Raw genomic sequence first — 15,378 nt, forward strand, 5'->3', positions numbered from 1 at the left:
TTGTCTTTGCTTAACATTGTTTTACACTATCGTAAAATAGTGGGATCAATCTTTATTCTTGTCGTCTTTCATGTTTTCTTGATTTATCACCCTTTAATTAGTAAAAATGTCTAGAGAGTTTTCGCCAAAGTCCTATAGAAGTATGCATGCTATCGTGTTTTTAACTTTTAGTAGTGACTATAAAATGATGTTCTTTTTCTAGAAAAAAAAATAATCGAAACGTACCGATATCGAAGAGAAACCGAGATGATGGGACGATTTTGAAAAGTCTAATTTTGATTCTACAAAATCAAATAATCGAAAAATTAATATGGCATAAATTTTAAAAAGTAACCGCCCGAATCGTATCATTGACACCCCTAAAAATAGGTGTAGCTTATAGATAGGGGTACTGAATTCACACCTGATTGTAATAGCCTCTCTATGTCTTATTGGATGTTTGTACTAGTGGCTGGTCTCCCGCCGCGTCAAGGTCACAGAAATCAAATTAACGCACGTTTCCGTAGTATAATATCTTGCAATATTTGTTTACAGAGCCATTCCAAGCTTGTGCTTGATTTTGTCAGAAACTAGCTTGTTACCTCTTTGATTTTTCTGCCTTAAATGGCCATGCCTCAGTTATTATTATTAATATTTAATTTTGGGGGTTGTGGCCTGTGGGGTGTCAAGTGTCAACCACCCACCCAAACTTGAATGTCACGAGAGTTGATATTTTTTGGTTTTTCACTTGGTGTTCGGTATTTATATTGAGACTCTAATTAATTTTTATTAGCGACATGTAAGGTTGATTTAGGAGGAAAATTTTATCTAACAGGATTTTTTCATATCAGAAACTCGAACTCAAAACTTCTAATTAAGGATAAAGACATTCTATCCATCCTGCCACAACCCGCATGAACCGCAACCACATGTCTCATGAAAATAGAAAACTTAAGTATGGTTCCTTCTTTGTGATATCACAGTTGTATGCCGAAAGCAAGAGTCATGACTTCCCCGTTCTTCTTCTTAAAAGAAAAGGACAAAAAAAATTGGGTAACGTACTCCGCTCTTTTGAGCATGTATTTATTTCTCTGGATATTAATCAAACCTACATAACTCATATTTCTCAAAAATTAAGAACTCTACTAATCATAAGCTATAAAATTATTATCAAGTCTATAATCAATGGAATTAGGCATTTTCGTGTTAAATAATTAGTTATACTCTAGCTTAATCTCGAGAAGATATGCAAACTAATCTTATTATTACGTAAGAAGTTGTTCATTCTTTCTACATAACCACCGGCAAATATAAAGAATTGCTCATTAAAATTGATCTAAAAAAGCGTTTGATATGGTTATTTATCCACTGCTCTCCTAATTCCTAAATTTCCTAACTAAAATTATCTCCTCTGTTATTATTGTGGTTAAAGGTCGACTAACTGATTTCTTTTTCCTTCCAGGGGAATTAGATAACGACACCCTCTATCGTCTTACACTTTAATTTTCAATTTCAATTTTGTCAAACTGAAAAAGGGTAAACTACCATTTTATTATTTTAGCCCGGAATTACTAACCACTGAGGTATAAAAATAATACCACAATTATTGTATAAAAAGCCCTAAAATTACTAATCCAAATATATTCCAAACGTCAAATAAAATAATTCACAATTTATTTCGAGATTATAATTCCTTATTCCGCTAACCAAACCACCCAAAGGAAAGACCCGTTGAGCTCTCCCATTATGTATTAACTAATTCTTGGCAACTTTCGGAAGTAAAAAATAAAGGAAGAAAAAAAATCTCTGTCCTTTTGAAGTTCTGTCTCTATTAACATTTCTTCCATGACAAAAATTTATATTGCTAAGTCCAAGGTTTCACCTATTAATTTTGATGATAACAAACATACATAATTATTAATAAAAGAATATTTACTTGTGGTAAATTTGTTTTTAGTACAGGTTATTTGATGAAGAAGACTTATAGCCTGTTTGGCCAAGCTTCTAAAATCACTATTTATTTTAAAAAATTTTTTTTTAAAAGTACTTTTCAAAAAAGCACTTTTGGCGAAAAGTTTGTGTTTGGCCAATTAATTAAAAAAGTACTTTTGAGCTACTATTAGTATTTACTAAGCCTTTTAAAAAGTGCTTTATTTCATTTTTCTCAAAAGTACTTTTCAAAAGTGCTTTTTGTAAAAGTTCGTTTTTTTTTATTTTCCGAAAAATGCTTTTACATTTCCAAAAAGACTTATTTTCTCCCAAAAGTTTCACAAACACCTCATTTTTTTTCAAATAAGCACTTATTGAAAAAATAAATACTTTTGGGGGAAAAATAAGCTTGGTCAAACAGCCTATTAGTGAAGATCCAAGCAAATGTGGAGGAGAAGATTCTATGAGATGAATATGGAAGAAAAGATTTGCCCAAATCAAGATACAAGAATCATGGAAAGAATAATTATTACGATCCTATGGAAGGAAAATATTCTTCAAAAGGAAAAAATCAAGATTAACTTGTTACTTAAGGAAGGTCCAAAATCTATAGAGTATCAAGATATGCCAGAAGTATCAAGTTTACAAAAGAGTCCACGTTCAGAGTTCAAAGTTCAAAGTTCAAAATTCAAGAAGATGAATGTGATTACATTCAAATTAATATAAATCAAGATCCGAGGTGAAAAGAAGAGCATCTTGAAATTCTCTTGGGTTGCTTAAATAAGAGCTCATACTTGTACAAGCGAGTGCAGAGATATTATTGAGGAGAATATTATTATTTTGGAAAAAAGATATTATTTGGAAGGGAAAAGATATTCAAATTTGAATACACTTGCTGCAACTTTGAAAGGAAGGTGTTGGATTTACACTACAATATGAAAATATGAGATGCTGGAAAATATCTTTTGGGTGCTCAAATAGAAAAGAAATATACAAGGATTATTATAGGCCGGACGATGTAATCTGCAAAGATATTTGCAAGTTTGATTAAAAGATCCATCATTAAGGAATTAAAGGAAAGTACTAGAATGGTCAAAGATAGATAGGTGCTACGTGACATGTGATCTAGTATTAAGTTGATGAAGGAAAGATAGATATTGTAAGAAAGGAGCATAATTGTCAAAGCTCTAGTATGGAAAGGAATACCTGCCAAGATGCAAGGAAAAGATAATTTTGGATAATGCCAACAATTATGGAAGAGGGTCTGCTAAGAAGGAAATACAATTAGAAGCCTTGATTCAAAGAAGACAAAATAGAAGGAAAGAAATCTTCTATTCTACGAGAACAGATTATACATGGAATGAGAATTCCTTCTCCATCAATATCAAATCTGGAAGCGTGAATCAAGGAGAGCATTCAAAGGAACGTTGGAGAAGAAGTCAACAGCAAAGGAAATTCTTTTCCAAAATTAGAAGACAGTTCAACGGCTAGAATATTGAAGACCAAGTATAAAAGGAGAAGACGCTGCAACATTCAAAGTACGTAAACACTTACACTTATACTTTTCGTCTCAACCTTCTCAAGTTCTTTGCTCTACTTTTCATAAGCATTGTAATCCCGAGTGACTTCATCGTGTAAACAAAAAAGAGAGGAGAGATATAGTATAGTTAGTGAGGCTTTGTATTGAGAGGTTGTGTCATTATTCGTTTCTTTGGTGAGCGAGTGAAAACCAAAGAGTCGTTGTTGGTGAGCGAGTGAAAACCAAAGAGTCGTTGTTGGTGAGCGAGCGAAAAACCAACTTTGTGCATTGTTGGTGAGCGTGTCAAAACCAACCCTTGTTCGTTGTTGGTGAGCGAGTAAAAACCAACTTTGTAAACGTTGATGGTGAACGAGAAAAATCACAAAGGTTGTACTCAACTCAAACTACAATGAGCTTAAAGAGATAACCTCCTTGCAACCCAAGGGGACTGGATTAGGATACCACATTGGTTCTGAACCAGTATAAAAATTTCTGGTGTCATTTATTTTATTGCTCTCATATTATAATCTGCACCCTTGCTATTTGTTGTGGTTTATACTCATGCAAATCGAAGGACTAACAATTTTGTGCAGGCTATCTCGCTATCGGCCGACCGAACTAAACAAAGTAATCGAGACCAAACAAGAGTCTAACTAGATTTTTAATAGCTTACAATTCACCCCCTCTCTTGTACTTTCATATATCAAACAAAGAGGCAGTGTTTTCATAGCAATATGTGTCGTATTATGCGCTTAAAAGTTTGTACTTCACTTTGACTATTTAGAAAAATTACACGGAAACTATCGTCTATTCAAATAACGAAAATGACATTATTATCTAGTTTCTAGGAAAGAAACATCTTCAAGAATCTGTCGTATTCGAACAATCGTGATTGATTTGCTAGCTTATATGCCTCAAAATGGATAAGGACATTATTTATTGAAAATGAAAATTACTTAAAAAGGGAAAGATGAATAGATGCTGAATGAGCACCTGATAAGTGCACATCACATCACAATTACATATTAAATTTTTCACGATTCAGACGAATAAAATCAACATAAAATATAAACACTCAAATATCACAAGAACTAAGTGGGTCTGATGTACACAATTATGGTATTATTTTTCCAAATACCAATTCTCGTGAATCACGTCAAGAGAAAAGTATCGCACAAGTTTGAGGACCTTGAACAAAGTAATGGAAAATAGAGTTTAATTTTTATGTACAAACAATTAAAAACTCATCATAATATGAAAATATATTTGCATTTATTACGGAAACAATGTATTGCCCCCCCCCCCCCCCCTCCCAATATAATGGTAAGACAGTGAAAGATGAATTCAATTACAATAATATTTTACGAAATTATCAGTTTACCACATTAAGTTTATAGGTTGACACATAATAATTGAATTGGATAAAGTGATTTGTTTTTGCAGGTAATTTACTGTAAAAACCACAATTATGTTAGATATGCCTTAACGCTTAATATGCATTCTGCAACTTAGAAATTGCGCTGGTCAAAAATTTTGTGGTCAGATGATCAAAATTAAGATGTGCTGCCCAAATTTTTAGGTATGTTTTCTTTACCTAATTTGTGAATGTAACATTGGTTCTAAGATTTTTGAATAGTTAACTATATGTTTTCTTTACCTAATTTGTGAATGTAACATTGGTTCTAAGATTTTTGAATAGTTAACTACTAAAAGAACACCTATCTTAGAACTAAAACACAAAGAAACCAAACTCCATTACTGGACAGAATTTCTTCCTCTGAGCCTGGAATGAGAGTGAGCTTACTTTTTTGATGTAATCTTATTCTAGAAATATGCTTGTAGTGTAGTGATATTGAGAAAGGAGTGATATTTCTATCAGCATAATCAAAGAGTGTGGTCTAAAAAATGGAAAAGTGAAAATCTATTTATAACATCTCTCATCACTTGCTTAGGCATGACACAAATAGAATAGTCAATTCTCTTACAGCCAATTTCTACTGCTGGTTGAGAAGAAAATGTTAGTCTAACATAATTGACCACATACATTCTATTAATCTATTCTATTAAGATTTGATTCGTATTTTTCTCTCTTCACATTCACAAATTAATATAGAGGAACAGGTGAAATTTAGATAGAAATTTATGATCAAAAAATAAATATCACTAAATTAAATTCGTGGTACTGCAGTCCAAATTATGGACTTCTTTAAAGGCGGAGGGATGGATGAAGTTTAGATAGACATTTATGATCAAAAAATAAATCACTAAATTAAATTCGAGATACTGCTGTTCAAACTATGGACTTCTTTGAAGGCCACTACTCAATTCTCAGTGTCAAGCTTCCGCAAATCTAAACTGGAGTAACAACAAAGTTGGACAAAATTTCTAACATCGAACATCATAATCCAAATATTATATCAAGGCAGAGGAATCTGCACAAGTTTGCTATGAAAGATAAAAACTGATATAGAGGAAGTATTTCATCATCTTTACATAACTGGGATGGGCAAAGTAAGAGTTAGTATTACATATCTATTGACTAGTATTGGACTGAATGTCATTACAGAATTGTTTCAAAATGGAACTGCTACTCTTTTTGAGTAGCAAAGAACCAGTTTACAATAAATAAAGGAATGCCGCTCACTAAACCATATAATGAACACCATGATCAAGCTTCCCTCATTTACAACCATTTCCAAATCCCAAGGCAGGATTTACTTTTGTTAACAGAATTAACTATCAACATACTACAGTTACAGTATTACTCGTATTTCTACTGAGGGTAGTACAAGTATACAATGAAATTACACATACAGATCAGAGGATGACACAAAAGAAAGAAACCAATCAGTTAATGGTTAATCTGCGATAAAGGAGATCTTGGGATTAGTGATGGCTTTACTTCCTTTACTTGGAATGACTCGAACGAGTTATTCTCCTGAAATTCCTCTCGAAGAGTTTCCATAGGCATGGCACGCAAAGATTCAATAGTCCCCTTGGTTGGAACATCTGGCTCGGACCTAATTGGAGTTGATCCAGTTGGCTCGTAATCCTGAGTCATTAATCAAAAGACATCTCCATTCAAAGTCCTATTTGTTAACTGGAAGAGTTTCACACACAGTTTTATTGTGTATAAAAGACAATATAAGATGCAAAAGGCAGCATTTCTTTTCTGCTCTTTTCAGCGAAGAGGAAAAAACACTGACTGCCAAGACGAAGACACTGTTTTGTATTGGAGAAGCCAACATTTACATAGTAGCTCCTAATTGTTATAATGGATTATGATAATCAACATACCATATATCTCCGCTGAAAAGTTTCAAGGGCCTTCTGTTCTATGGAAGTACACTGAGTAGTGTGATCATGCTCAAGTACTCCAAGGGTCTCTGAATGAGTGTTGGCAGTATCCAAAATGCCAGATATAGAGGCTCTCTCTTTCTCTGACAAGCCTGAGAATTAAACAGAAGAAATGTTATGCAAATAGCAACTGTAGCTATTAATGTAAAATGCTTCTCTAGTAGTTGTACAACTCTTGGCTTTCCCATCAATTGTATAAACTCTGTTATACTTAGAACACACTGGTTAAGACAAGGAGGAAGATCTACTTGAGATAAATTTGCGCGCATCAATAACATAGGAAACTTACCGTCAAAAGACTGAATGGCACCTTCACTATTCCTTGTTACGTCTTCTTCAGCAGCATCCTTTGTAGAGTCAAATTCAGTTACGTGTTGGTCATTACTGTCACATATATTCCTGCACCAGCAAAAAAGAATTGAAGGGTTGCACTAAGGAAATTCGATGTAGTCCTCAAGTTTCAGTCAAAGAAACAGCAAAAGCCGGTATTGGTATTAATGAAAGTTTTGTAAATTCAAATTTGATGTTCTGATTTTCATCTTTCTTATATATATCTTAAATAAATAAAATGTTAAAGTTGCTTTAATCAAATCTCTTTAGAACAGACGGACGATAGCTCTTATCCATTAACAAAAAATAGAAGGCAATACACATTCAACTTCCACAAACTTAACAGTTACCAATATACAACTTATCTGCTCTTCAGTATCATGAAATCAGGCACCAAGCATATTAAAAACTAACCTGACAGCGGAATGCATTGTCAAGACATGTTGATTACCCATGTCATTAACTGATTCAATTGTACTTTGCCACTTCTTAGCAGCTGTTTCAGCAGTGCTTACACTGGATATGGAAAAACAAAAAGGACTGTAACAGAAATACAAAAATAAAAGAGAAGCTAAAATATAATAATAGAAAGAAAACAAAAAGAAATGGAGAGAAAGATAGAGATCCAAACAAAAACAATGGTCTGAGGATATTAAAGAAGGAAAATTCAAAAGACATCAGAAGCTTCTTTAAATCATACAAAAAGGCTGAAACTTGAAACAATAACAAGGTCAGTTTCCTACCACTTCTGCATTAGTAATTCCATCCGACAATGTTTAGCAGCTGAGAAATCAGCATTTTCTTTTGTGCAACTGCCTGCTTGCGCTGAATAATCCTGCCATTTTCTTTTTGCAACTGTTGTAATACCCTCCATAGATGATACATGCCCATCCAAGAATGTCTTATTTCCAGTAACAGTTTCTCTAAGATTGACAAGCCTTGTATCCACCTGCCAACTACAGTATAAGGAACCCAAAGGAAGAGATACCACCAATAACCACATGATTAAAATAGACGAACCAGCTCTTTTTGTCGATGCCTGTGACTGGAGACCAAGGTAGTCATATCAGCAATAAGCCTCTCTGCTTCTGCTCTTGATTGTTCCTGCAACAAACTCAAACATCAGCCACAGTTGGGACAATTTTTATTCATTCCCACAGAATTTCAAAAGTATACCTCAAAGGCCGCCTCGAATTCAGCAATACACTTCATCTGGATCTCATCAACTGTTGACGCATGTCTATCAAGTCTTTTTGATTCTTCCATAAGCTTATCAAAAAATCCTTGAATTATCTGAGAGATATCCGTCAAATGCTCTGTACTATCATAAAATCTCTGCAGAATGAGAAATCTCCGAATGAAAAACATGAAAGAAACCTCAAAGGAATAGATAAAGGCTGAACTAACTGATTATATAGATAAAGTAAATGTTAAAACCTGACGAAGTTCGCCAGCAAAAAGTGCCATTTCTCCTTGGTGAGTTGAGAGAGTGCTCTGGAGTTCATCAAACAGGGAATTTGCTTCCACACCTTCCGCATCTAAAAACTGCATGACCGGAGGGAAAAGGGAAGTGTTCAATCCCACAACTGCATTGATCAGTATAATATATCCAAAACTGAAACACGTTAAGCGAAGGAACACGACAATCATTTCGTACTTCTTTAACATTTGTTGAATTAGAAGAAGCCAAAGCAGAAATCTCCTCCAGAGCAGCAGTAGAACCAGCTTTATGCAGTTTGACCACATTTTGCATAGCCTCTAAATGAGATACATACAAGGCCCTTGAAGCTCCAATTTTCCTCTTCAAATCTACCACAGCCTACAAGAAAAACTTGCACTAACAGTTTATAGAAATTGGATCTTCAACTAATCTGAAATTAACAATGTGAAATAAAAGAAAGAATGTCTGCACTAGAATATGGGTGTCACCTTATCATGTGATTCAAGAAAGTTGTGACAGAATTTCTCAACACACTGGAGGTGTTCATTTTGTCGACACACTGATGTTGCCACTGAGTTGGAAAGAAAACCAAGTTTCTTTGCAAGGTCAGTTTGGAAGTTGTTCGCCACTGACCTATTATCGGCACTCAGCTTGTCTACTCTGGCTGCAGAAAACCATATCAAAAGGAAATAATAACTGATCCGACAAGTCATTTACATTTTTGCAGATTCTGATTAGACGCCTTACCAATTTTCAAAAATAGTGAAGCACTGTCTTGAAGTGATTTCTCCAACTGAGCTCGTAAAATACATGCTTGCTGAGCAAGGGCATTTTCTGTAAATATCAACATAAATTTAAGACCGAAGTACGTGTGAGATTCAAAACAAAAGGTGTACGTGTGAGATCCAAAACCAAAGGTCAGATCAACATACCAGCTTTTTTCTGTTCGCATATGATAAAATCCCGCTCCTTGAGGGTGTACTTGCTTTTTCTTAATTCTTCCTCAGCGTTAGCCAACAAGGAGGTAGTTTCGTTCAAGTGTTTCTGCAAGAAGCATCAATAGTAAGAGCTTTTCAATAGGATTTAAAAGACGATAGTGGAACAAAAGGCTAGATAGAAACTCACTTGTGTAGCATCAAGTTTACATGTCAAGTCTGAGCACTGGTGAACCTGGTGATCATATTTACTTCGCAATTCCTCCAGTTGCTGATTTTGACAAACAAATGTCGAAATTAGTCACTCTAGTCTCTACAAGGGGAATGCACAGACACTTGTCAACTAGAAGAGATTTAGCAAGCGCACCTTCAGCTGGTTTTCTAAGGTCACTCCCATTTGTTCAATTTGATCTGCCATAGCCTAAACATTGCAAAGATAAGCAATTGCTCTCACATACAGTGACTTAAGAATGAAGCTTAATAACCCACTAACTCAAGGAAAGTTTCAAGGCAGTAACATACAGTGACTTAAGATATCTGACATACTAAGATAGCAATATTACAGTATCACTAACAGACAGCAAAAACAAGATGAAATATGGGCAAAAACTATGATGCACAACCTTTATAGACAGAAAACAAGAAAAAATGTGGGCAAAAACAAAGAAGCACTACCTTTCTCTCATTCTCCTCCTGATAGTATCGCTCTTTTGGTATGTACACGCCATTCTTTTCACGTGTAGCATACACCTCTGGAAGAATGAGAGAAACAAAAAATGAACAATTGTGTTACTCCAGTTTCTGCGAGAAAAAAACTAATAACTGCCATAAATCAAATCTCACACCACAAGCGGCTAGAATAAAAAAGTACTTGCCTGCTTTAAGTCTTTCAATTTCACCATACAGATCCTTGATGAGGGTGGATTTCATCATCTTTTGATTCACCTACAGATTTAACCAAGAAAATAAGATAGAGAACTAAATTATTTTGTATCTTAGTTCAAATTTAATTTAACATGATCTGGTTTTCTGAAAATTAGACTCGGATAAGGTGAGATTGAAAGAGATAACGCAGTCATCTGATAGAGATTAAGCGGATAAATGCTGAAACTTTGATTACTAAAACAAACAGGCCTATATCCTTTGATTTACCAAAGTACTTTATGAACATCAGAAATGGTGCCCATTTTTACATATATTAGCTCTGAAATCTTTATGCAAAAAGTCAAAACCCGATAATCCATATCTACTATGTAGTTATTCACCGGCGAATGTGAAACATCTCAACATATGGGTCAGTGAATGTGAAACATCTCAATGTAAGGGCCCAAACAACAATGATATGTTTATTCTGTAGAGGAAGAATGGCAGTCAGAAAGCAAATTAATCAACTTTGGAAACAGATCCATTCCAAAAAAAAAGGAATCTCATCTGAAAACTACTCCAGAACAGATATGTTAAGTTAAGGCGAGCTACTTGCCTAAAGCTGTTATACTAGAATTCTAAACCAGAAAATGAGGAACGTTCAGCTGCAGATGACAAGAGCAATAGTGATTGATAAAACGACACATAAACGATCTGGCAAGTGGAGTGCAACAAGAAAATGTATCATTATGACGTGATTTAATCCAGAAGATACGCACGGAGATTCAACATATAAAATAAAGCATTCGTGCGAACAATAGATGGACATTCATATTGCATGTGGATGTCAAACAGTACAAGCGATCAAAGAATTATTGGCTTTTTTAAGATAATTATGAGAGGGAAAATCGTGAGATGATTCATACAAGGTACGTTTTGCTTATTCAAGCATTTTACCTCAGGCTTATTCTTAATATTCTTTGCCCTATGGGCATAGTCCAGCGTACTCAAGGTCTCCTCCAGACAGTGAACAGCAGGTGACACTGTGGCAATAATACAGGTCTTTGTTCTTCCTCCCAGTGAATCACGGAGCAAACGTGTGAGTTTGCTATCCCTAAATTTCATAGTAAGTATCATAAAGAAATGGCTTAGAATATGCAGATCTAAAATAAAAACGAACGATTGGAGATAGTAACTACCTGTAAGGGACATGCCCAAGATGTTCAACAAGAGCACTAATCACTCTCCCTAGTGTAAGTAGACTTTTGTTTATTTCTCCAGCTTCCCTTGCACGCCCCTGACATGTACAAGAGACAGAGAGTTAGTGCACGGATTGAAGAAGGTCAAGCACAACTAGAAGGCAAAACAAAAGGAGGAAAAACAATTTAGACAGCAGTGCCTAAAGTATAAAGAGAGAAGGAACAGAAGAATTATATGTGTTTGACCAAACAAGATCAAGAAACAACCTTCGCAAAGAGTTTGTAGAAGATAAGTAAACACATTACCTCCCTAGCCCCAGAACGTGAAATATTTTCCGAACCAGCCAAATCAACTAAATTTAGCTTGCCACATTTAATGAGTTCTTCGCCTTCAGGGTTTGCTTCCTTGATGTGTATTGTTATGGAGAAAAGAGAATGTGAACGACTGAAAAAAGAAAAAGATTGCTTCTAGCATATTAAATGCAACATAATAATAATGCTGATTTATTCTAAAAACAAGCAAAAAAAACAGTACCTTGATTGCTTATTCAGCAAGGTTTCGGCAGTCCGACGTTTTGCTGATCCCCTTTCAAGCAAAGCGAATATCTCATTGGCACTTGTAACAATTTCTTCTTCAAGTCCTCTCACTAAAACTCCACCCTTACCATCTTCCATAAGTGGCAATTGTTTCTTTTGCCTGTCTTCTATAGAAACTTTTGATAAATCATCAGGGGCTAACAAGTCAGTGATCTCTTCATTGTACAACTCCAAGTAAGTTACTTTCACACTATACTCTGCATTTTGACTCTCCAGCATATCAAAAATTTGCTTCACTGCTCTAGGTATAACTCCTGCTCCTGGGGGAAGATCACTGGTATGCCCACTCTGTTACATCAGACAATCACAAGTTAGAAACAAAAATGATTGCATAAGCTTTTACAGTGGGATCGAGGCACAAGGCCTGTTAGTTAGTACCTTAGACCTCTTACATTCACCTTCCATGGTGTAAGTTTTCCCTGTACCAGTTTGACCATAAGCAAAAATAGTACAGTTAAATCCCTCTAAAACTTCATTGACAATGGGGATAATTGCCTGATCATAAAGATCCCTTTGCTGAGAAGATGGGCCAAAAACCTGAACAGAACAGAACATGATAGATGCAATTCTTTTGTCATCAGAACATGATAAAAGCATGAAAATACCATAACTTAAAAAATAAAACAAATTGTAGCCAAAAATTGACAATGAACATCTCATGGTTCTAATGTTTACAGCAGTTTGGATCAGAAATGCCAACAATAAAGCTATGTGATAAAATGTATCTTAGGAGGTCATTTCCATATTTTAGAACTATGAACCATATCCAGCTTACTAATGATAATGGAAACTCACCCCCAGGAAGGGGGGAGGAGAATTCTCTATCACTGAACATAAAACAAGTGGGATCATATTATTTTTCTAAGTAACCAAGACTAAAAATCACTAATATTTCAGACAAGCAGTAAAGCCAGAACTCCACTCTAAATTAAGGATGATATTAAAACAATGAGATATCAGTAACATTCCCTTTCTTTAACATAAGAAGTGATACACAATATATGGACGCACGAAACTCGGTTTAGTTGATATCCCACCATTAATTACCGTAGTCCATGGTCAGTCTGATTATGAAATAGATGCTCGACCTGAGAGGACAGGTTGTAGTTCTTTTCTTAATTATCAGAAGGTGACAATAACAATAACATACCCAGTGTAATCCCACAAGTGGGGTTTGGGGATTGTAGGATGTACGCAGACCTTACCCCTACTTTTGTGAGGTAGAGAGGTTGTTTCCGATAGACCCTCGTAATTATAGAAAGGTGCATAAGATAAATCTAGAAGAAGGAAGTTGATGTCAAAGACTGACATTGGCATGGCAAAAGGAGGTAGAAGTGAGTAACATAGTAGGTGCAGAGACACCCCAGTCCAGCAATTTCTAATCCCTACTCCACTGGAGGAACCTCAACCGGTCAACCCCCAGTTCACTTTAACCAAATCAACTAGGGTCTCAATGCTGACATAAATTAGTCAAAGAAGACCTGGAAGAAGAATCTCATTAGCAATGCATCTGCTAGGAACAACTACTGATTATGCTGAACACAGTTATCTCCTAATATTCTCTGATTTCTTGTTTTAATTTGAAAGAGCAGACATAAAGATAGAAAAAGGACCCGGGAATGATATATAGGGATCAAGGCATCTTTTTCTTTTGCCTTCTTGACATGCTCAAGCACTTCACTCTTCTTAATGATCAAAGATGCAATTTCATCACTTCTTCAACCGAAAAAAAACAAACATGGAAAACGGATCAGGTTTGATAGTCTCGTGCAAAAATCGCTTTCTTCTTTTAGGTTTAAGTTAAATAGAAGAGAAGTATTTCTTTGCTAACCTAAAAAGGCCACGAAAAATGGATTTTATGTTCGATAGTCTCAACTCTCAACTAGAACGTCTATGGCATAGATTTGTTCTTTCAGGTTTGTGTTCAAATACAAAAGAAAAAACAACCCAATACCATAGTTCAGACAGTGGTACTGAGTCGTTGAGCCGTGGGTCTATCGGAAACAGCCTCTTCACCCCACAAAGGTAGGGATAAGGTCTGCGTACATCCCACACTCCCCAGACCTCACATGTGGGATTACACTGGGTATGTTGTTGTTGTTGTTGTACCATAGTTCAAAGAGGGGTAGTAAAAGTAAAGACCTTCAATTCCCAAGTACCAATTGAAAATCAATGTATCAGCAAACCAAAACATACAACAAATTTGATCCCAATTTATGAAGTAGATATAAAAACATAACCATTTTGTAATCAAACAGTAGATGCTAACCATTGTGGTGTTAGTAATTACCTTGTCAAATGTGAAAACCCTATCTATGTGCTTCCCAGCAATGTTCTGTGAAACAGCTACCTCTCTTTGGTACTCATTGCAAGTCACCACTTGTGGTGCATTATTCCTCACTTCATCCTCACTAAACGGCCTGTAATATATTAAACATTAACATCAACAAAAAAAAAAAAAAAAAAAAAAATATGAAGAAGAAAAAAATCACGAGTTATGTACTGCAAACAATTAAACAAAATGAATTGGTAAATATGAACAACATAGAAATTTGAGTCTTAAATGATTAACACTAAACATTAATATACTCTCCGTCTCAATTTATGTGATACTATTTGATTTTCGACAGTTAATTTGACTAAACTTTGAAATTAAACTGGATTAGATTAACTCAATATTTTTTTAGATTAAAATTTATATACTTGAAAACTACATGAAAAGAACTACATAAGTTACAACTTTTCTCATATCAATTTGGTGAAAAGTTACGTCTTAAAATGTTAGTAAAAGTTTATTCAATTTGAATCTCCGGAAGCAAAAAGTATCACATAAATTTAAATTGAGACAGAGAGACAAAATTAATCCATTGTCGACTCCAAACAGTTAAGAATTGAGTCTTAAATGATTAATAAACATTGATATAAGTAATTAGCAAAATTTTCATATCAACACCGATAGAAAAATAAAAACTATAATAGTAATAAGTACCTGCAACGAAGCAGAACTTGAACATTTACGCTTTTCTCCTTCTCATGGCGATTCCACATTTTAATCGGTTGTTCTCTATGTGTATTTTTTAGAGGCACTGTGTGTTTTTGGTGTTACTGTGTGTGTGTGAGAGAGAGAGATTAGCCGTTTGTGTTTTAGAGAGATCTGAAAATGGGGAGCGGGATGAAGATGAGAATTTGAATTTTTTGGTAAGACGCTCTTGGTTATTAACTGAACCG

The 15,378-nt window shown here is 34.9% G+C and overlaps 1 protein-coding gene across 1 annotated transcript; it reads right to left on the minus strand.

Annotated features, from left to right (window-relative positions):
- Positions 1-5,894: 5,894 nt before the first annotated feature.
- LOC132049447 (kinesin-like protein KIN-5C) lies at positions 5,895-15,378 on the minus strand. Its single transcript, XM_059440250.1, has 23 exons — positions 15,140-15,378; positions 14,441-14,570; positions 12,529-12,687; positions 12,089-12,438; positions 11,860-11,998; positions 11,554-11,651; positions 11,312-11,468; positions 10,366-10,435; positions 10,166-10,242; positions 9,858-9,911; positions 9,681-9,761; positions 9,488-9,599; positions 9,303-9,389; positions 9,044-9,219; positions 8,772-8,933; positions 8,552-8,659; positions 8,291-8,449; positions 8,135-8,218; positions 7,858-8,063; positions 7,529-7,630; positions 7,074-7,183; positions 6,725-6,876; positions 5,895-6,479 (listed from the first exon to the last, which is right to left on the minus strand). Exons 1-23 carry the CDS (start codon positions 15,196-15,198, stop codon positions 6,279-6,281), a joined length of 3,033 nt encoding a protein of 1,010 aa, XP_059296233.1. The 5' UTR covers positions 15,199-15,378; the 3' UTR covers positions 5,895-6,278.

Source organism: Lycium ferocissimum, chromosome 3 (genome assembly GCF_029784015.1).
Source record: "Lycium ferocissimum isolate CSIRO_LF1 chromosome 3, AGI_CSIRO_Lferr_CH_V1, whole genome shotgun sequence".
NCBI lineage: Eukaryota > Viridiplantae > Streptophyta > Magnoliopsida > Solanales > Solanaceae > Lycium > Lycium ferocissimum.

What these genes read in the sequence shown, in the direction of transcription:
- LOC132049447 (XM_059440250.1), bottom strand. Translation starts at nt 15,198, where the DNA reads ATGTGGAATCGCCATGAGAAGGAGAAAAGCGTAAATGTTCAAGTTCTG. An exon ending in TGCCATTCAGTCTTTTGACG is followed by an intron (nt 6,877 to 7,073) that starts GTAAGTTTCCTA and finishes TTTAATTCTCAG; the next exon opens with GCTTGTCAGAGAAAGAGAGA. An exon ending in CTTTTCAGCGGAGATATATG is followed by an intron (nt 6,480 to 6,724) that starts GTATGTTGATTA and finishes TTAATGACTCAG; the next exon opens with GATTACGAGCCAACTGGATC.